The sequence below is a fragment of the Liolophura sinensis genome, chromosome 8, assembly GCF_032854445.1.
Source record: "Liolophura sinensis isolate JHLJ2023 chromosome 8, CUHK_Ljap_v2, whole genome shotgun sequence".
Classification (NCBI taxonomy): domain Eukaryota; kingdom Metazoa; phylum Mollusca; class Polyplacophora; order Chitonida; family Chitonidae; genus Liolophura; species Liolophura sinensis.
Window position 1 is genome coordinate 7,698,535 of NC_088302.1, and position 21,888 is coordinate 7,720,422.

Genomic DNA, 21,888 nt, shown 5'->3' on the forward strand with positions numbered 1-21,888 from the left:
CAAAACTAGGTCTCCCCGACCACACATAACTAGGTCTCCCCGACCACTCGAAAGTAGGTCTCTCCGACCGGTCGCAGTGAGTAGATCTCTCCGATCACCAGTTAGTAGGTCTCTCCGACCACAATGCACTCTTCACCATCTACTTGACCTCTGCCGATAATCCCACAGTTCTTAATACGGTGAAATAGTATAACCTGGACTAACCAATGGAGACAATCTAAATGTTCGTCGTATCGAATTGAGACTGGAGTGTTCATTGGTGAACGCTAGCCTTTCTACAAAATTAGAAACGTTAGGGTCTGAAAATTTGAATGTTGTAAAGACGGTAGACACAGCGAAAGTGGAGAGCAAACGTTTATGGATTATTCTGACAACATCAAATCGGCTTTTCAATGGCGGTCAGTCCGCTAAACGTTCTATGATGTAGATTCATACGGAGACACTGAGTAGAGAGGAAAGTTTCCCGACTTAGTGGTGGTTGCCCAAGACCAGCGCCCCGTTTCACAAAGATATCGTACATGTACGATAATCGCACATGCAGGACAACAGTACCGTAATATAGACATACAAAATATCGTACGACAAATGTACGGCAAAAAATGTCGTACGCCACTTTGTGAAACTGTGCTCTGAGTCACTTATGAATTGTATAACTTGTTACTCACATTTTCTGTGTGACATTGTGTTTTATTCGCGTGTGTAGGAATGTGGCAGGAATGAAGGGCAGGCCGGTTTAATCCTCTCAAACTACCTTGTGCATGTCTCTTGTTGTCTTGAAGATACAGTAATCAAGTAAGACATTAAATATATATATATGTATATATGTACATGGTTTCATGCTCGGCAGCTGATAAATTTAAAGACATTGTGAATGTTTTAGCATACGTTATAGAATCTATTTTAAATGGTTTACCCAAAACGTGTTTTTGATATTCAGCTGTTGCTAAATCGAGAATAAAGCATTTCACAACAAGTAAAATACTGTATGTGAAGTTATTTTGTGTATGCATCCATCAAATGAATACCTGTGTGTTTGTCTGTTGTCTTGAAGAATATCAGCACAAATGTACCGTCGAAAAACAGTATACTTCGTCTGTATTCGAACTTAGCACTGGGTTGTTTACCTGTCTACACCTGTTTCTGTGGTAAAACGATAAGTAATAAGCTGTGGTATATATACATGCTTGGACATTGTGATCTGCACAGGCATTATGATACTGTCTCCACTACTAAAATATCGCTATATTGTTCAGCTGTACGAGTTTATTTACAAAATATTCTACGGCAAGAAGACGCAGTATATATGTGCACACTGAATGACTTCTCGTCGTCCCTTAACGAAAAAAATACGACGTAAGACACCATGCATGAACAACAATACAACAACAAACAGTGCCAAAAGAATAGGCACTGTTCGCTGGTAAACAGTTTGACATACATTTTTTTATACGTAACGAGGCCACGTTAGTGTCTTCCATTTGGTGTAAATAATTAGAAGTCCATTGGGCAAGAATTTTTAGATAATACGGACAGTTTTGTGTATCGATAGTTCAGAAAAGAATTAATAAGTATTGGTTGTTTTATATAGTCTATGAGATGTTCATTTTAGTACAGGAAAAGTGAAAGTGTAGCAGAGTTCAGATAATAACAATCCCTAATTTTATTCACTGCAAAAAATAATATTGTTCCTATGACATAATACTGGGTCATAATCAATATATATCCTGCTAGTCTAATGCAATCTTTGCATAGAATAAATAAAATAGGTGTCCTATATATATATAATAGAATAATCTGCAGCAATAACAGACAACACTCTGGCATCACTACGACAAGAATCTTTCTATTCAATTTAAAAGGTGGCTTTTTTGAGTGTACTTTGAACTGTTACATAATTATTTACATAATACAGACAGCCTACTTTCCCTCTGCAGCTACAGAAGCTCAAAGCTGTCATTTAGGTGCCTCAGTTATGCGGCTCGCCTAAGTAAACTTAGTATCTACACTGAGCAATGATATATCCAGGAAGGCTTGGAGGAGGTGAGTGATGTAGTACCTAGCTATTATACCTTTTTGTACCACATCCGTCTCTTAGATAGTGAGTTAATATATTTAAGTGGTTGGTCACAACAGTAAATCTGGGTCACCAAAATTACCTTTATCTCTGCGACAAAGTCCAGTCGCTTAAAGATTACAGCGAGCATGTTAACGACAAGCCGACTGAATCCCGAAGCATATGTACCTCCGTCTTGACACTCGTAACTCTCCCTAGGCAAGCCTTGGGGGTGTGAATTTTTACCTTACTTTGGTATGTTTAGCTCATTCGTCGGGGATTTTCTGCCGTAGCATTGTTTCAGCATTTGTTCGTCTTCAAACAAGAAGTCTGTTCGACTTGAACAAGATGTTAGAATTAAGGATACATGAACAAAAACGTTAGTATGACATACAAGTGAAACCAGATCGCTTCTAGGTTATATCGCCAATGTAGGTCGATGTGACCTGTTTAAAAGCACGCTCATCCTGTAGTAGCCTAGCTGCGTTACTTGACCTGCTAACGAGAACCGACCTTTGGTACGCTTATGCTCCGGACACTGACAGGTGAGCTATGTAGACACAGAGTTTAACCAAACGCGAAAGTGTGGACTAAATGAGTTCGAAATTTGATATGAATGTTGATTTTATGATCAGTGGTTCTTCATATCTTGTGCACATGAATGACTGAGTCAGTTTTAGGGCTGGAATTGGGGTAAGACCTATCAACTATACCTGTTAACTATAGTGTAATGCATCGAAAAGTCTCTTTGAAGTACGTGGTCATTACTGTTGCGTAAGGTCTTTCCCCCTAGTTAGAGAATTATAGTTTTTTAGCCAAAAGTGTATAAAAAATACAATGAATTATTTCTCTTCCTCCCGGAACATTAACTTTCTGAATTGGATGAATTTTGTTGTCTAAAAGGCATTTTCGTCTTGGCCCATGTTAACCTCAGGTTCACAAGAACATTACAAATTTCCGATTGCTCTTTTCCCGCCAGCCAGCCTTACATTTAGACTCATTATTGCTCATTTATTACGATTAAACGCAGTGAACTTTTTTTTTTATATTTTACTGAAACCATTTATTAACCATGTTAACAAATGTGTAACAAACATGGTAAAGAATGTTTAATAACCTTGTTAACAAATGTTTAACCCCAACAATGACAGTGTGCATCCTACTACTCAAACCATTCAAATTATGTTGTAATCTAATGAAAGGCTTCCGACTACTTTTGAGGGAACAAAATTCTTGAAAGCAAACAAACAAGCTTAAGAATTTTAATCAACAACATTAACTAATGAAGAATTTAGTTCGAACGGTGCCCTTTCCATCAACAAATGTCGTGATAAAAGATGTTAATGTTGCAATAGCTGAGTTCAAATTTTAGTTTTACAATGTCTTAAAACCCTTTTGCGTAAAAGCGTCTATAATTACTAACTCCAGAAAAAATTAATTTTTGTCCTAGGTCATGATCGATGTGGGGAATACCATACAGAAGAAACCGGAGATCCTCTATGAAACGGATTCAGGGTTCAGTGGCAGCTATTCGACACTGATTCTTTACAACAGTTTAAAGTGAGTAAGTACATATATGTTCCAAAAATATTGCGGTTGAATTTTCTGTATTACCCTCTTCATAAATCATTTTTCGAGGATAATACAACATGTGTTTTAGGCCACCATGGAATGGTGATTAGCGTGCTTGAGTAGCCCAACTCAGAATGTCCAGTGCAATCGCTGTGAGTTCACGTCCTGTTCATGCTGGCTTCCTTTCTGGCTGCACGTAGAGAGGTCAGTCAGCAACCTGTGTAGAGAGGTCAGTCAGCAACCTGCAACCCGGGCTCCGTCAAGTTTCTTCCCATTATTATGCTGGCCCTCATCGTATAAGTGAAATATACTTAAGTGTGGTGTAAAACACCAATAAAATAAATAATTACACAGTTTAGCGTTGCTTAACTAAATAAATCGTCTTTACGACTATTAATTGTGCCTTTATGATAAGTCTCAACAATGAGGAAACGCGTTCTTGGTTTGAACACAGGTGCTATGTTGCATTACTTGCGGTCACCCGAGTTTTCATTCAGCGAGGCCTTCATTATTTTTTCCGGTTTTGTCAGTAACTTGCCACATGGTTTAATCCGGGCTCTCTGCATGGTTTCTTTCATCCAAAACTGACCACCATCGTACAAGCCAAAAATTCAGTACCGCGTTAAGCAATGATCAAATAAATAAATATTGGTCTACAGTACAACTAACTTGTATTCGAAAATAAACAGTAAATGTTTTCTTTTTCCGCTTGTTTTGTTTTTCAGGTGCAATGGCGAACAAAGTTATTTATGGAGCCATGGGGGCTTTGGGTACTTCGTATGCTGCTTACAAAGCTCTCTGCCCTTGGCTTGCTCTCGACGTCATGGACTTGGCTTTAAGGGACAATGTCACTCGGCTATTTCAGGAAGCCGTCGCTTCCAAAACATATCTGATTGACGCCTTTGAACAGAGTGTGAAGAATACTCCGGACAAGTATTTCCTCATTTACAACGACATGATTTTCACTTATCAAGACGTTGATCGAAAAGCGAACAAAATGGCACGAGTAATTAGAACATGGGGACTTAACAAAGATGATGTCATCGCTATGTTTATGCATAACGAGCCAGAATTTGTGTGGACTTTTATAGGTAAGGTCATCAGTTTATTTGAAGTCTACGTTTTTCACCGACACCTCGTTGGTATGTGTCAAACTAAAACCTCATTCTCATAACTGTATATAATCAAGTTAAGATTAGCTAGTTATGAAATACAAATGATCACGTCATCTAAGGTTTAATCATACGACCCAAAGGCAAGCCTTTAAATGACGTCTCAAAATTTGCATGTCAGAATTCGCCGTGTTGAAAGCTAATTAACCGGACAGCCACTTCATGAGTGAACACACCATGTGCTGAAGAATAATTTATTTTGTTTACCGGGAGTATTTTATTGGTGTTTAACGCTGTATTCAGGGATATCTCTTTTGTATGACGGCTGTTGGGGTTGAGGCCACTGAATGACTGTGTACCGCCCAATCGTGCCATGTAACACTGATTCACGCTGTTAACACCCGAATAACGTTAACGACTTGACTTGTTTTCCTCTTATCCACCTACTTCTTAAGCCCTTTACTCTTAGGGAATTCATATAGTTTTATGTACCAGAAGGAAGCAAATCTGTGATAAGTGCTGTCTGTACATCATCAATGTTCGCATGAATTTACGAAAAAATATGTATAGTATTTCCCTATTTTAATGATTATAAATTCTTAAGTGCACTGAGGGATTCGTATTCCCACGTGAATGCGACATGATGCGGATGCAGTATGAGCTTCAGATTCCGTCGCCATAAAACTGACCGCCGTCACGTGAATCACCCGTGAATAAGTCAGATATAGTGTTTCTTTCGCCTTTATACAATTAGTTATATAAGTAGTCATGCTCGTTACCAAAATTGTATGTTGTCAGTGACACTAAACACTACCATGTGTACACATAGATATGCTGAAAATCCATATTATTGCAAATAGAAAAAGTATTCTAACTGCATTTTACCGACTATGAATACAGATATGGACGTCCAACGTATCAACTTTTAGAGCTTGTGGTGCCAACTATTTTACAGATAGCTGAACATCTTATGCTAGCAACAACAAACAGACCATAATATGCAAATGACCTGTGGTTTATTTCCATGCAGGAATTCTCAAACTGGGTATTCCTGTGTGTATGGTCAACTACAACCTTCGACATCAATCTTTGGTTCATAGCTTGAGAACGTGTGAAGCTAAAGCCGTCATCTGCAGCTCAGGTCAGTTATTTTAACTCTGTCATTAAACAATCATTTCCAGTTTGGAGCTGTTCTCATTATAATTTAAAAGTACATACGCACCAAAACAAATATTTGTATTCCAGCCGTCAACCAAAGTGGAGGTTCCGGTCAGTAACCGCAAGGTCAATTCACAGTTGACTGCTTTTCTTTGCATAATTCCACCCTCTATTCATACTTTATATGATTTCTTAGCTCTTTGGTAGTTTGTGTTAAACGTCGTTTTGAGAATTGGCCATGCAATTATTGACCTGGAATGTCCATCTTGGTTGACGGCCGGTATGAGAATGTCTGTTTCAGTGCAAAGATACATCGATGCATTTAATGAAAAGTTCAAGCAACTCGATGACCATCGACACATCCCATGAATTGTAAGCATTCTAACTAAAGAAAGCTCTGTTACCTTTGACGTTAACGTAGCAGTGGCCAGTTTTATAAAACACTGAAACTATTAGAGATGACATGCTGTCAGTTAAGTCTTTGTGAAAGGTAGTTGTCTTTGACTACAAAGAAACATAATTCTGATACATCGCATTTTTCATCTGCTAAAACATTGCCTTTTTGTTTATATTGAGATACTGCCCAGCTGTCAAGAATGATGTAGTCACTGGGAGTGCTCATTTATAGGTCATCTGGTCACGAGAAAGTGGGCAGTGTGAGGTCAGCCAGAAGGACAGAAGTTGTAAATCTGGATTTGTTCGCATAGAGTATGATGGCGTAATGGTGCGAGAGAAGCTTTCTTAATTAGCATATCAACCAAAGTGGGTGCTGCAAATCTGACAAAATGTGACAGTCTAGTTGAATACTTTATCTGTAAACAAGTATCTGTTACAAAAGCAGTCAAGTGTGAACAATAGTTTCTAGATAGCAATGTTCTGTGATCAAAAAGCTATCTTCAGGTTCGCATAAAGTTAGTACTAATAAAGGAACTTTAAAACAAAGATTATGTTTCTATGCCAAATGAGGAAAATTATGCCCCGGAATTTTGTTTTAAAAAATTCGGTGTACTTTTATAGCTGTTAATTACCCGTCTATATTATGCATATTTTCCGTCAACTGTGAGTTTTTTCGGAAATTACGTCGTCGCTGATCTTGCTCGGAACTCAGTGAACACACCCGAAGTGCCACGAGCCCGGTGAACTGTGTCTCTATACAGTGTTGACAAGGGGACATGCATACAGATATTACATGGCTTCTTCGGGCCAGCTTAGCGCCCCCTGCATGCCGGCCCCCATTAGGTCTGTTCCCCACAACCCCGCCTCCATTCGTCCAGACCCATTCGGCCTGTCCCCCTACAGAGTTCTATTTAAACAGGGATCATCACTGACGTCACCGCTGCAAGCTAATTAATTTCCAGACTGAGTGCTGGAGGCTTAAGACAGTTGTACTTTGAAGCCATTTTAACCCCCCAATTTGAAAGTTGCAAAATTTTGTGTGTACTCTTACATGTTATTACACATCATAATATGCACATTAGGAAATAAAACCAAAGCGTTTCATGTATCCTTTAAAAGTCTTGTCACTGGTTGACCATGCGTGTTCAATCCAGCTTTCGGGCAAAGATTTGTCATGTTCTGCTCTTCTTTCGTTTTTGGAAGCCTTGATGGCAGTAAGTGATGGACGGTCGTGTTATCGTCCACAGTAACAATTTTGTTTCTCCTCGCCTAAGTTACATCATCCAATAGTTTCCTCCTGCTGCTTATACCGTTATAGCTAAAGTTTTATCATTACTTATCATTACTTAGTTCAACTGAACAGTATCCCATTTTTTTATGGAAAAATAGCATCAACACCTACTAACTTTCTTGAAACGGAGAACGTGATATTTAACAAGGCCACCTTGTTTATCCATATAGGGAATTACAGTACAGGAAGACGCTAGAAGTTTTTTTCTCTTCAACTTTGAATTACACGACCTCGAATTTGACTGGTCGTTTCAAACATAAATATTCAAGGTATCTTTTTGGTACTTTCATCGTAGATTTTTCCCATTCATTTTTGTTTTAATTTCTGGCCTGTAGATCATCCTTTGATCGAAAGTTTCTACCACTAAAATCGTGCGAAAAACCTGACCAAATTGGCCGCCATAATGACATATACATGTATGACGATGTGTTCCGCATGAAGTCTATGTGCTGTCTGTTTTCAGAAGGACAATCACTATTCTTCTCTCGGTTTCTCGTGCTTACGACATGATGTAAAAAAAAAAGCCTATTTTCTTTCACAGATGGAGAGACAATGAGGGCAGTCTCAGAGTTGGGGCCTGAGCTGGACGGGTTGGCAGTATATGTACATGATCTGCCAGGGAGCGAAGTTACACCACCCTGCCGGCCCCTGTCCGGCATGCTAGCCCGAGTCTCCGGGGACAAGGTGGAGAAGGCGTGGCGGGAGCCAGTGGAGCCTCTCGATCCAATGTGCTATGTTTTCACGTCCGGTACCACGGGTAAGACTTTTTTTATAGTTTAATATCTATGTAGTACTTGTATATGTATTTATAACCATGTGACTTCACATTCAAGAACAATTTGTATGATCTAACCCAGGCCAGATGTTCTGCCATACCCTAACTCCAGTTTGACTTCCAAAGAAAATCATGTCGTTAGCAGAACTATCTATCGCCGGCGTCAGACCGGTAATCATTGATCTCAGTGTTACGTCAAAATTCTCGTCACAATGCTTAGTTTTTGATACCGGTACTGGAAGTAGAAATTAGGGCACTTTTGTCTCAAGATGAGGCGGTCAATTTCTAATTTAATTTCTAAGATACATATATAAGCTCTAAAATTGTATTTAAAATTTTAACTAAAGTCATAACCTTATAGTCATGGCTTTGTGTAATCAACCCAAGTAATCATGACGAGTTAGGTTAAGCGTTCGAATCCAGCTCGAGTGGGTTTGGATGCATCTTTATGTCAGGTTTGCCAATTCTCCACAGGTTTCCGGGTTTCCATAAATCATACCGCGGTCATAAACCTCTCTGAACTCACCCAAATCGAAATATGCGAACGTTTATCTGATCATTTTAATCGAAAGGTGCAAAGCGTATGAAACAGATTTTGTTCTATTTCCATTCCACCAGTCGTGTTCGACGAGTCGATACTACATTTCGCGCAATGTGAACGCGACTGTAGAAAGTTAAATATTCTAAAGTATACGGCTCAATCCACCAATCAGGTAAATGTATAAATAAAGCCAGTTTAAAATAACCCCCTGTGTCGAGACTTAAGGACAAATTGTGGAAAAAGTTTCACATTCCTCTCGTCGAGTTCCCATGTGTAACTAAGAGTTTTTAACGGGCCAAGCTCTTAACGTCAGCTGTGTAGATATTCCCATCTGTAAATCATAACCACAGAAGATCGTCTACATATGTGACCGCCCTGTAAGACAAATCTGAAGTATAAGCACCATTCACAAGATGAATGATGTTTGTTCTGTATACATTTTATCGTTGTTTATACCATATACTTAGGAATTATTCACTCATACGATGGAGGCAAATTTTCTAGGAGGAGGAAACCGGATTAGGCTTACATGGAGTAAACCACTCTATCATCTTGTTTTGTTTTTGTGTTGTTTTTTTTGTTGTTGTTGTTTTCTGTTTTGTTTTGTTTTTGTTTTTTTGTTGTTGTTTTTTTTTTGTTTGTTTTATTTTTTCTTTTGTTTTTTTGTGATATAAATCGTATTGGTAGAACGCAAGCAGTCTCCCACGAACTTCATGTAAGATCACACCATCTATCACGTAGGTAAGGATCCAGCACATCCAAAGTACCACCACTCCTTCCCGTGACAACGTCACTTTTCATTCCATTCCCGGTGAAAGCAATTGTTATGCGATGACCTCACAAATAGACGGAACATTTTCAACGAATGTGTGGGTCATCCGGTTGACCTATTTGCAACAACACTGCTTATGACTGGTCATTTGCGTGTTTTTGGTTGACGGTTGGTAGAAGTCTGTTGTCACCAAGGCCTCGGGGAACCGGCAATTCCCCATCCAAAAATGGCATTGAATTCACATTTCGTTTGACATAGTAATTAAAAGGCAAGCCACTTAACCACTCAACATACAACCTAATCCCAAGAGTATAACTGTAAACAAAACAAAGTTGTCTTCGGATTCACACATTGGAGGATTGCCAACGGCGTACATCGGCTGTATTAAACCATTTCTTATTTGGACTACTTTCAAATATGTTTTCTTGGACATAGACACTTTTTTTCGATCAGATGTTCTGAAAGCTGCCAGAGTGTAAAGTAACAGTGAACGAAGATACTTAATCGCGACATGGAATATATCAGCATCGTGAACATATATTTAACAAGTATTCTCAATTTTGCGTTGAATACAATAGACACCCGTGCCATATATATCCTTAAAGCGATTTGAAACTTAGTATAACTACAACTTCTTGGTATATATTTTAGGTACAACTTTTAGGTATATATTTAAAATACAAATTTTGCACATCATGCACATATATAGACATAAAATTCAAGCAACAAAGTCGAGTTCTATGTTACTTTAAGTAAAACAAAAACGTTAGACTGAAAAAAAATATCACTAAAATAAAAATCAGGACATTTTTGCAAATTGATAATGCACCATTGTAGTGCTGCCTATACCTATATGTACAAGTGAACATCATTTTCCGTTAAGGGAATCCTAAACCAGCTTTACTGACCCAAATTCGAGGACAATCTTTGATGCAAGTGCTCCAATCGAATGCAGGCATGACCGAGGAAGACATTCTGTACACTTGCTTACCCATGTATCACTCCGCTGCACTCTTCCTTGGGTTGATGGGAGTCATGAACACAGGTATGCTTGAAGTGTAATTATTGTGCGTTTGTGGTGAGGTACCTCAGCCTGTATTGAGAGTGATCCATAAAGCCCCCTGCAAATTGCCGAGATACATCTAGCGAGTTGTCTATTTAACCACTAATTTTAGACAGAATTTATGCCAGTAATATTTCTTTCTCATCACTAAATTTCTTCGAGACACAGTGGAATCTAAAATTGTCCTGTCTGCTGTTAAGAAAGAATACTAGTAGTTCATTCCATTGCCTGTTTCTTCTTCTTCTTTTTTTTTTTTTTTTTGTTTGTTTGTTTGTTTGATTTTTTTTTGTTTGCCACGGCAACTGCTGCAGGTTCCACAATGGTGTTAAGCCGCAAGTTTTCTGCCACTCGCTTTTGGGAAGACTGCCGTAAGCACAAGGTCACAGGCATCCAGTATATCGGTGAACTCTGTCGATATCTACTGACAAAAGCGATGGTAGGTAAGGAAAACCCATTCAGGAACTCGTAACGTTTTATAAGCGTATTACCATATGCTTACCCCCTGTAAAACAAGACTCTTTAAACGTAACTGTTACATTCAGCACTGTAAAGAGGAGGAGAGACTGCGCTTTTAGGAGTTCCATGTATCTAACCAATTTTATTAACAGTTGATATTTCAACATTCTTCAAAACTGTTCACATTCCAACTCCATTAAAAGTGTTAAATTTTTTAAAACTCTGTTTCAAGTGTTGGTTTAAGATGTTGATTAAATCAGCTTTTAATGGAGATGAAATGTGAGCACTTTCACGAGTGTTAAAACAAAAATATCCACTCATATATTGTGCAGTCAATCCTAGTAATCGTTACAATGTTCCATGTAACACTTTAGTTTTAAAAGTGCATGTATTTCCGGTGCGAGAGTAGCAATGAACTGTTTGTCAGAGTACTTTCTCAAATCGGGTGAATATCCTAAGCATATTAATCTTGCATTTTTGAGTTCCCGAGCAGACCTTTGCCGCAAACGTTACTCGAGGACTTCCGGCTTGTTCCCGTATCCTTCATACCTGCTGCTGGTAACGCGAACTCTTTTACAGTCTTCCATAGTCCACTTTTATTCCACTGCTGTTTCAGCCTACTTCACCGACCTGCTGTGCTTACCAGGCTGTCATTCTGTTTGCAGAGATGTTCTAAGAACACAGCACATATGTATATTACCTCTGCGCACCGGTTGTTTGATTTATGTTTTGACCTCAGATTTTTATCTTATTAAAAGGGCTAAGACATAAAACACCAATGAAATAAATAAATAAAGGCAAAATGAGGAATAGGCTTACAACATAACTCCCCGACAAACTACTCCCTTGTGTTTTATAACCTTTAACAATACTTAACCGCTTTTCCACTGAGTATAATAAGTTTTTTTCGAGCTGGCCTTACACAAAAATGTTGAGCATAATTCTAACAATGGCTTCTGTGGTTAAGACAGTGATCAGTGAGCAACACAAGGTTTAGTTATAATTTTATCTCGTTTACAGCATCCAAGAGATGGCCAGCACTGCATCCGATTTGCGTATGGTAATGGTCTACGGGCTGACATATGGGAAGAATTTCAGCGCAGATTTAAAATTCCAAAGATAGTCGAATTTTTCGGCGCAACAGAATCCTCTGGCAGCTTAGTGAATATTCACAATAAGCCAGGAGCCGTGGGAAGGTATTCCCCGTACATGGTAAGACATATGATATATGTGGTAAGATAAGGAAGATTAGCAGCTGTGGGAAGGTATTCCCCGTACATGGTAAGACATATGATATATGTGGTAAGATAAGGAAGATCAGGAGCCGTGGGAAGGTATTCCCCGTACATACTAAGACGTATGATATATGTGGTAAGATAAGCAAGATTAGCAGCTGTGGGAAGGTATTCCCCGTACATGGTAAGACATATGATATATGTGGTAAGGAAGATTAGCAGCAGTGGGAAGGTATTCCCGGTACATGGTAAGACGTATGATATATGTGGTAAGGAAGATTAGCAGCAGTGGGAAGGTATTCCCGGTACATGGTAAGACGTATGATATATGTGGTAAGGAAGATTAGCAGCAGTGGGAAGGTATTCCCGGTACATGGTAAGACATATGATATATGTGGTAAGGAAGATTAGCAGCAGTGGGAAGGTATTCCCGGTACATGGTAAGACGTATGATATATGTGGTAAGGAAGATTAGCAGCAGTGGGAAGGTATTCCCGGTACATGGTAAGACGTATGATATATGTGGTAAGATAAGCAAGATTAGCATCTGTGGGAAGGTATTCCTGGTACATGGTAAGACGTATGATATATGTGGTAAGATAAGCAAGATTAGCAGCAGTGGGAAGGTATTCCCGGTACATGGTAAGACGTATGATATATGTGGTAAGGAAGATCAGCAGGTGTGGGAAGGTATTCCCGGTACATGGTAAGACATATGATATATATGGTAAGATAAGGCAGATCGGGAGCTGTGGGAAGACATTCGTTTTACATGGTAAGATATAATATACAGTGCAACAAAAGTAAGTTCCCCCCAAAACGTTTCTTGATATCTCCCGTTTTATGAACCAGATCGCAATGATATTTTGCACACACCAACCCAGTAATCGGGTGGACGTGGTATATCAAGGATTAAGGTGCAGGTGCAGTTGTACTCTAATGGGCATGCGCAGACTGAAAATCCGTCTATTTTGAATATTTCACAAAAGGAATATGTGTATATATATATATATATATATATATATATATATATATATATATATATATATATATATATATATATATATAAACCAAGAGCCGTGAGAAGGTATGAAGGTATACCCCGTACATAGGATATATATAGGATATATATGGTAGGGAAGATCAGCAGCTGTTGGGAGGTATTCTACGTACTCGGCAAGAGATAGGATATATGGTAAGACAAGCAAAATCAGGGGCTGTACACATAGGATATATACGGTATTGTAGGAAGGTATAGGCCTACAAGATGGGGTATCAGCATATAGCATGAGGTAAAGACCTACAGGAGGCATAATTCATGCAAGCTTACGCCTATAGAGGTATAGACCTGCACATGTATAACCCTACAAGATGGGGTATTAGCATGCAGCATGAGCAAAAGACCTACAGGAGCCATAGGCCATACAAGCATAGGCCTATAGAGGTACAGGCTTGCACATATATAAGCCTACCAGATGGAGTATCAGCGTACGGCATGAGGTAAAGACCGACAGGAGCCATAGGCCATACAAGCATAGGCCTATAGAGGTACAGACATGCACATGTATAAGCCTACAAAATGGGGTATCAGCATACAGCATAAGGTAAAGACCTACAGGAGGAATAAGCCATGCGAGCTTAGGCCTATAGAGGTATAGACCTGCACATGTATAAGCCTGCAAAATGGGGTATCAGCGTACAGCATAAGGTAAAGACCTACAGGAGGAATAAGCCATGCGAGCTTAGGCCTATAGAGGTATAGACCTGAACATGTATAAGCCTACAAAATGGGGTATCAGCATACAGCATAAGGTACAGGAGGAATAAGCCATACCAGCTTAGGCCTATAGAGGTATAGACCTCCACACGTATAACCCTACAAGATGGGGTATTAGCATACAGCATGAGGGAAAGACCTACAGGAGCCATAGGCCATACAAGCATAGGCCTATAGAGGTTTAGACCTGCACATGTACAAGCCTGCAAGATGTGTATTCCTGTGGGAAGGTTTTGCCCGTACATGGTACATATAGGAACGACAAGATATATATATGATAGCATAATAAGATATTCCTGTTCATTTCTCTGTAAAGTGTTAGCAAATGACAGCTTAGTAAGAGTAAACATCAATCCTTTCCGTAGGGATAAACCCCACTCTGTGATTAGCATTGTGCCTTCGCTCAGGCTTCACGAGCTTTGCTTTCTTCGCGTGACTTCCTGTTCCCAAACTGTAATCTGTTCTTCGTTCCCTTTCAGGCTTGGCGAGACAACAATTCCAAAGTTCTCGTCAAGTACGACATTTCTACCGCCCAGCCTATCCGAGATGAGCGGGGACTATGTATTCAAGTTAAATTAGGTTGTTGTGATATTCTTCCGTTTTCTTTTAAACTGGAACCGATTATGTGTCTTTTTTTCCAAAAATAAAAAGAGACTAGAGAAACTAAAGCAGCTAACTCGAAGCAAATTAATTTCCCCCGCGTTAGCAGAACAATTTTTTATTGTCTTTTTATTTCGATGGCCAGAAAAGATAAAAATTTTAGCAAATTTTGCAAATGCAAAGAAAACAAGATCGTACAAATCATATATTTATATAGTTACGACGGATTTTAGTATAAGCCTACATATATTCATTCTTTTTACTAACGCCATAATAAAGATTTCTTCATATATACAATAACGGTCAGTTTTATGAGAGATGCGCAGTGGTCGTTTATCCGTCATAACATTGCTAGACTATAGATATTCATAAAACGAAAGCAGCACACCTTTTTTCCAACCTAGCAGTTATACTGCATGATCATATGATCATATATCAAGTTATGATATATTAAATTAATTCTGGATTTCATCATTTTAAAGTGAACATAAGCGATACGACGAAGTCAATGTAGTTCAAAGCGCAGTGAAAACTGTCACCAAATCGTTTAGAACTTTTGCTGCGCCATAAAAAGCATTTGAAGTGCCGGTAGGATAAAATTCGGTGTCCTTTTGGGATCGCACAAAGATTTTCACCCTTTTGTTGACGGATCATTTTGAGAGTGATAAGTTTCATTCTTCCGAGTATCAATATATTTTAGGCACTTCAAATAATGTGAAAATCCTGTGGGAAATATGATCAAAATACCCATCTTCGAAAGTAATTGCTTATATGGGACTTTTCAGTTCTATGAAAGTGAACAAAAATTATTTTGAATTATTCCTGGATACAGTTCTACGTTCCTTTTCATTTAAAGCACATGTTATTTTCTTACGCATAAAGAACAAACTAAAGTTAGCCATATTTCTTCATGCAGCCTCTCTATATAATCAGCCCGATGTCGAGACCAAATCTTTGAAGACAAAAAACCATTAAGATACAAAAATATTATGCCCTTTACCTCTTATGGCCTCTCGGCAAGTGTTGTCTTCCAGCAACCTGCGGATGGTCGTGAGTTTTCCCCCGGGCTCTGTCCGGTTTCATTCCACCATAATGCTGGCCGCCGTCGTATAAGTGAAATATTCTTGAGTACAGCCTAAACATAACTCAAATAAATAAATAAGTACATCCTATGGCCAAAAAGAGTAGAGTTGACGCATTTGAATTGCTTTGCGATCAATCAAATAAAAAAATACATTAGCATGACCTCTCACCTTTCGAGTTCCTAACTGCAGTTTTAGCTGTTGTTTCAACTAACCAATAACATGATATGCAATAAGCTTCAATGATAATCAGGTAAACAAGATGTAGATGTGCCGTGTATATATTTATGTCTTATTTGTTAACAGGGGAGCCAGGTTTGCTCTTGATCCGTTTTCCGCCTCACATACAACCTGACAAAATCTACCTGAAGAGTGAAGAGAAAGTTAAGGAGAAGATAGCCAGGAACGTTCTTCAGAAAGGTGACGTCTTCTTCAACTTCGGTGATTTGTTGTACATGGATAAGAACTACTTCCTGTACTTTGTTGACAGAATCGGTGATACGTTCAGGTAAAATAACAATTCTGCCCTTGCCCTGTATGTTCAGTAGTTGCAATCAGTTAGAAGGAAATATTGTTGGGTAGAGGTTCGGGTAGCGCAGCACAATGGCTGAGTCGCTGTGAATTCAAATCTAGCTCATGCTGACTTCCTCTGCAGTTGAAATATGGGAAGAAGGTCTACCAACAACCTGCGGATAGCCGCAGAAGGATTACCACAGTCCATTAAGTACACAATAAAGAAAATCGTGTGATTCATGGCCTGTTCAGTTTCTACCTACAGCGTATATGCCATACCCTTTACATTGCATGTGCCGCTCTATACACTCGCTCTACATCACTGCCACCACTAGACAAACTGCACCTTTGGAGCCTATGCAACGCACATGGGCTCGTTTAGGCTTAGCCTCACCACGGGCGTCCGTATGCGGACCTATAATCAGCATTTATCAATAAAACTGTGTCAGGTGATCGATCGTTAGAATGCATGTGCATGAAGTTTTAACAGAAAAAAAGTTGAGACAGATTTTGTATTTCCTGACACCATTCCTTGCCTCATCACCGTGACCACAGTGTCTTCGGCGTTGTTCAAGATTTCTGTACAAACTTTGGTGGTGGTGGTGGCAGTGATGTGGATAGAACGCAGGAAGCGACGCATGCGCTGAAAGGAGCATGCGTACATTCACGCATCCCCCCGAAAAGTCGACCGATAATTTTACCCAATCGAAGCTTCACTGTTTCGCCTACTTCATTCCATAAACTCGAATTTTAAGAAATTTCAGTGTAACGCGACAAGAAACTAATTAAGTTAGAATACAAAACACGATGAGATAAACTGACTAATTACTTAAGCACTGACACATGTTTAACAACAATTACAGGTAGATTCCACGATTTTGCGAGCACAGATAATCTGTGGTGCGCATACACAATATTCTAAGTGGTCTCAGCGCTGTGCCCTTTATAGACTGCTTCATCACATGTACTGCCATCGGTTATTGATTGTGGTCTATTTCTTTTAGAGAATGGCCTATTTTCAGCTGACTGTAAAATCAGTCATACTCGCTACCAAAATTCCCTTTAGCAAATGTCACGTAACAGCCCGAGCTCTACACATTGATATGTTGGACGTTCATGTTATTACAAAGAAATTGCAATTAGAATACTTTTTGTAATTCATAATGTTAAACCCCATAAGCTTAGTTTCGACACCAAGAACCCATTGCCTCAAGTGACGCCATAATTGTTCAAAACAAGTTGCATGTTGGACAGTGGTCGTGGAGAGTACTTTGGCTTACAATACCTGCACCAACAAGCGCTTAGCACAAACTCAATGCAGTAATACAGCCTACGCTACTGTCTCTAAATATAACTAGATCGCAGTAATTTCCTTCTATGCATCTCTAAAACTATACTACCGTGAGATCATACACTACAAGAGATAAAGTAAAGTTCAGTTATAAAGGGTATATTGTATTACAATGTGGGAGCGATTTCAAATATGGCAATGTCAGAAACCAGGTTTACCGTGAAGTCCACATCAGTTCAGGTAACTGGTGTCACCCTCCTTCAGAACATGTTGAACTCCGCCCACTACCCAAAACGCCACTTGTATTTGAATAATTATGACGCCGCCTGAGGCTTTTGGTTGTTGCCGTCGAAAACGATCTCATGTATTTTAACATTAGAAATTAGAAAAAAGTGTTTCACAAAAGCGAAAAACTTCATTTTCCTAGCAAGAATGTGAACTTCAAACATATCCATGTGTAGAGCTTGTTTTGTTACGTGTTTAAAAAGTACAGGATCTATGCTTCTGTATATAAATGATGTCATATGATCATGAATGTTGAGTTATCCCTGTTAGCTCTTTGATGTGCCTGCCTTGTGTATATAAGCCGGAAATTTCACTACCCAACGATTTCTGGGAGTTGATGTTCTTCAGCTGCTAAGCGGGCTTTCTTTGGATTAATCAGTGACACGAAAAAAGGGCATAGGGTGTCTTGGATTATAGCCGAATTACTATTACCCGATCATTTCTAGGGGTGACCATTCACATAAGGGAAGTACACAGACTGTCTGACGTGCACGGGGACCCATTTATTTCTCGGGGTGACCCCATGAATTAATGGACTAGTGTAAGATAACGGCAGTATTAATAAATTCCCTGTGCCATTGAACAGTTTAGACTTCGGGACTGAGGTATAACTCCATAAATGCCTTTGAAGTTGTCACAAGAGAAAACTCCTTTTAGAAATCTGCATGTTCTGGGAGTAACCCCATGATTTCATAGGTGGACCGGGGACCCATCTTTACAAAGGGTAAAAACTGACATGTAGATAATGTAGGACGTTTAACCTGATAATCCCAACAATAGTCGGTAAATGGCAATGGCTTTCCCATACCTCACGTGATGATGTGTCCAAATTATAGCCAGTTCAAAGCAGTGTGGATATTAATTTTTTGGACCAAGTCCTTGGGTTACTTGAATTTCCCGCCGTTAGATATTCTTTAACAAATTGCTATTATAATGTGAAAAGACTGCAGCTCTTATTCATCTGTGTATGCACATATCAGTCATACTAATAATAATACTAACAGTTTTGTTACTCACACATTTGTGGCTTAAAACATTACAGATTTTAGAGTACAAACAAAACTATTTATTTAGAGAGTTTAACAGGAAACAAAGATGGCCTTCCAATGTTGGGTGGGCTTATAACATGGCACGTACTACACACTTAAAGATCGGAAATACACAGATATCGGGTCCGAAAACAAGCTAACATCGCAGGTAGCAATTTGTCCTAACCTGGTAATTAACATTTAGCCGTATAATCAAAGCCATAAACTGTTAGTTTATCTGCATAGTAATCAATCTATTACAACAACTACAACAACATGTTTACAGTTTCATGTGTCCGATATTTAACACATGTCGTTTATCAAAAAGATCTATGAACAGAACCAAGTGCTGTTAACTCATGCCTTTATCAACCTGCTTACTACTAAGCATTTCATCAAAAAGACAAACCTTTAAACAAAGGGTAAATAAATTTGTCTCACTACCGTGTCATAAAAAGTTTATGTCAGTAGAATAAATGTTACCCACTATCATCTGTAGCAATGTCTGTAAAACTTGTCTATATCTTGTTGTCAGTGAACCTTAGATATAGTGAATTTTACTTAAATTTATTTATATATTTGATTGATGTTTAACGCCGTACACAAGAATATTTCACTTGTACGACGGCGGCCTGCACTTTGGCGGAAGGAAACCAGGCAGAGCCCGGGGGAAACCCACGGCCTTCTGCATTTTCCTGAAGACCTTCTCACGCACGGTCGAAGAGGAAGCCAGCATGAGATGGAGATGAACTCGCGGCGACCGCATTGGTGAGTGGCATCTGGGTCATTGGGCCGCGGAAGCGTGCGAACCACCGCGGCCAAGGAGGCCTCCGATTTACTCTTACCCCTAGCTCCTTGAAAGTGCATCTGATACAGCTACATTGACCCCTCAACCTGTCACACGTATTCCTTCCCCAACTAACACTTCTGTTATGCACATATATACGTTCCTGCAACTTGCATTTACCATTTCCAAAATTCACATTTGTAGATGGAAAGGTGAAAATGTCTCCACTCTAGAGGTTGCCAACACTCTGACGCGGCTGGACTTTATCCTGGATGCCAATGTGTATGGGGTTAAAGTCCCAGGTATGCAATTTTATGATAACTAAGCATTTACACAGGTTACTCCTAAATGCATGCCCAGACCCATGTACTTAAACAGCAGCTTGCTAAAAACTCTCTTCTTTTCTTGAAGTTTTTAATCTCGTGTATTCCGAGAATCCATAATTATGGCTGTAGATAGGAATTTAAAATTTTAGAATATGTTAGGTAGTTAAACGGTATACCAGGAGACAAAAAAGAGCAATATAGTTCACGTGGTTTGTCGCCATATTGAGTTATTAAATCACATAAGAAATTACGGAAATATAAAATACACATCGCATAGGTCTATTGGTAATGTTCTTTCAGAGTATTAATATCAGATTGATTTAAAGGCGAATGGGCTCAAAAAACTTTATTTGGGTCACATGGCCCGTGGACCATATTGGATTATGCCATACAACTGAAAACGTCTTCTTCTCAAGAATCACTTACCAGAATCTGTTGAAATTTAAGATATAAGTTCAAAACAAGGTGCAGTAGGTAAGCTGAAAATGAATTTCATCAATTAGGCAAATTACAAGCCAGTGAAAAAAAACAAAACAAAAAGATGTTGCTTAACGTTTTGTGATGACGTCTTCGGGATGCTGAAACCACTTAATGCCTTAACCAAATCAGGTGTTTGTGTTTTGTATTAGGAAACGACGGCAGAGCTGGTATGGCCTGTTTGCTTTTAGAGGGCAGTAGAAGAGAACTTACCGAAAGCATGTGCATGGCTATTTACCAGCTGTGCGAAGAAGACCTCCCGCGATATGCCAGGCCACTGTTCCTGAGAGTTCAAGGCGAAATGAAACTGACGGTGACTTGGAAACAACAGAAGGTTCAGCTTATCGAGCAAGGTTTTGACTTAACACAAACTCAAGACGCCATGTACCATCTGGACGATGTCAGTAAATCTTACTCCCGCTTAACTGACGAATCATATCTTAAGTATGTATCAGGAAAGTCCAAATTGTAAATAAGTGTGGAAATGTAGCCGTTCACATTATCTCACTTATACTGACATTCCGGTTCTGTAAGTTACCCTATACCTCTGACATAGTGTTGCTTGGATGGAATCATTTCGGGTATCAAGTAAAACAAATTTTAGATGACATCGAATGACGATATACTTGTATCTGTTATTGTCCAAATTGGATGCCAATGTCTGGATAACCCTTTGATATTCCTCACTTGGCTTAACTATAGATACTAATCTGTAGATACAATATTCATGCTCGTCACGTGTAGGCCTTGTGTGTAAATTACATTCCTGTGTCTATATATATAGTATCAATACAATTTGATAGCGATATCAGGGACTATGGTATTAAGAGTATGATTCTCGTCAATTCCTTGGAGGATATTAACAAATGTTACTTTTTGCTCAATGTGTTACAAGATATAAATATTCATTAAATAATGTCTTAAATTCATAGATGCTTGATGTCATTTGTAAGATGACGATCTATTCTAGATTTATTTACCGCCGTTGTTTAAGTGAAATATTCTTGAGTGCGGCATAAAACACCAATCAAATAAATCGAGATTTATTGCATACATACAGTATAAAAATAATGGTGTACGAAACTACGGTTGATAGAATACTGGCCGTGGTCGTATAAGTAAAATATTGTTGAGTACGGTGTAAAACAACAACTAAATAAATAAATAAATGAAACCATGTACATGCTGGCCTACATGTAGTTAGAAAAGGTCATAGTACATGTGAACCTAATTAACTTCACCGATAAGTTTATTATTGGAAAGCCATATAATATAATGAGTTTTTTCTCACAGCCCAC

General features: G+C 38.9%; 1 protein-coding gene across 2 annotated transcripts; it reads left to right on the forward strand.

The window, feature by feature from the left end:
• The first annotated feature begins 738 nt into the window (after positions 1–738).
• LOC135472237 (long-chain fatty acid transport protein 2-like) lies at positions 739–21,483 on the forward strand. 2 transcript variants are annotated; one of them, XM_064751638.1, is made up of 13 exons: positions 739–792; positions 1,935–2,040; positions 3,504–3,617; positions 4,351–4,716; positions 5,768–5,878; positions 8,124–8,339; positions 10,554–10,715; positions 11,045–11,169; positions 12,210–12,401; positions 14,681–14,780; positions 16,190–16,391; positions 19,992–20,089; positions 20,743–21,483. In XM_064751638.1, exons 4-13 carry the CDS (start codon positions 4,356–4,358, stop codon positions 21,060–21,062), a joined length of 1,887 nt encoding a protein of 628 aa, XP_064607708.1. In that variant the 5' UTR covers positions 739–792; positions 1,935–2,040; positions 3,504–3,617; positions 4,351–4,355; the 3' UTR covers positions 21,063–21,483. The 2 variants fall into 2 exon arrangements, with proteins under 2 accessions (XP_064607708.1, XP_064607709.1); XM_064751639.1 differs by having other exon boundaries at positions 3,504–3,613.
• The last annotated feature ends 405 nt before the right edge of the window (positions 21,484–21,888 follow it).

What these genes read in the sequence shown, in the direction of transcription:
- LOC135472237 (XM_064751638.1), top strand. Translation starts at nt 4,356, where the DNA reads ATGGCGAACAAAGTTATTTATGGAGCCATGGGGGCTTTGGGTACTTCG. An exon ending in ATCTACTGACAAAAGCGATG is followed by an intron (nt 11,170 to 12,209) that starts GTAGGTAAGGAA and finishes TCTCGTTTACAG; the next exon opens with CATCCAAGAGATGGCCAGCA. An exon ending in GTATGGGGTTAAAGTCCCAG is followed by an intron (nt 20,090 to 20,742) that starts GTATGCAATTTT and finishes GTTTTGTATTAG; the next exon opens with GAAACGACGGCAGAGCTGGT.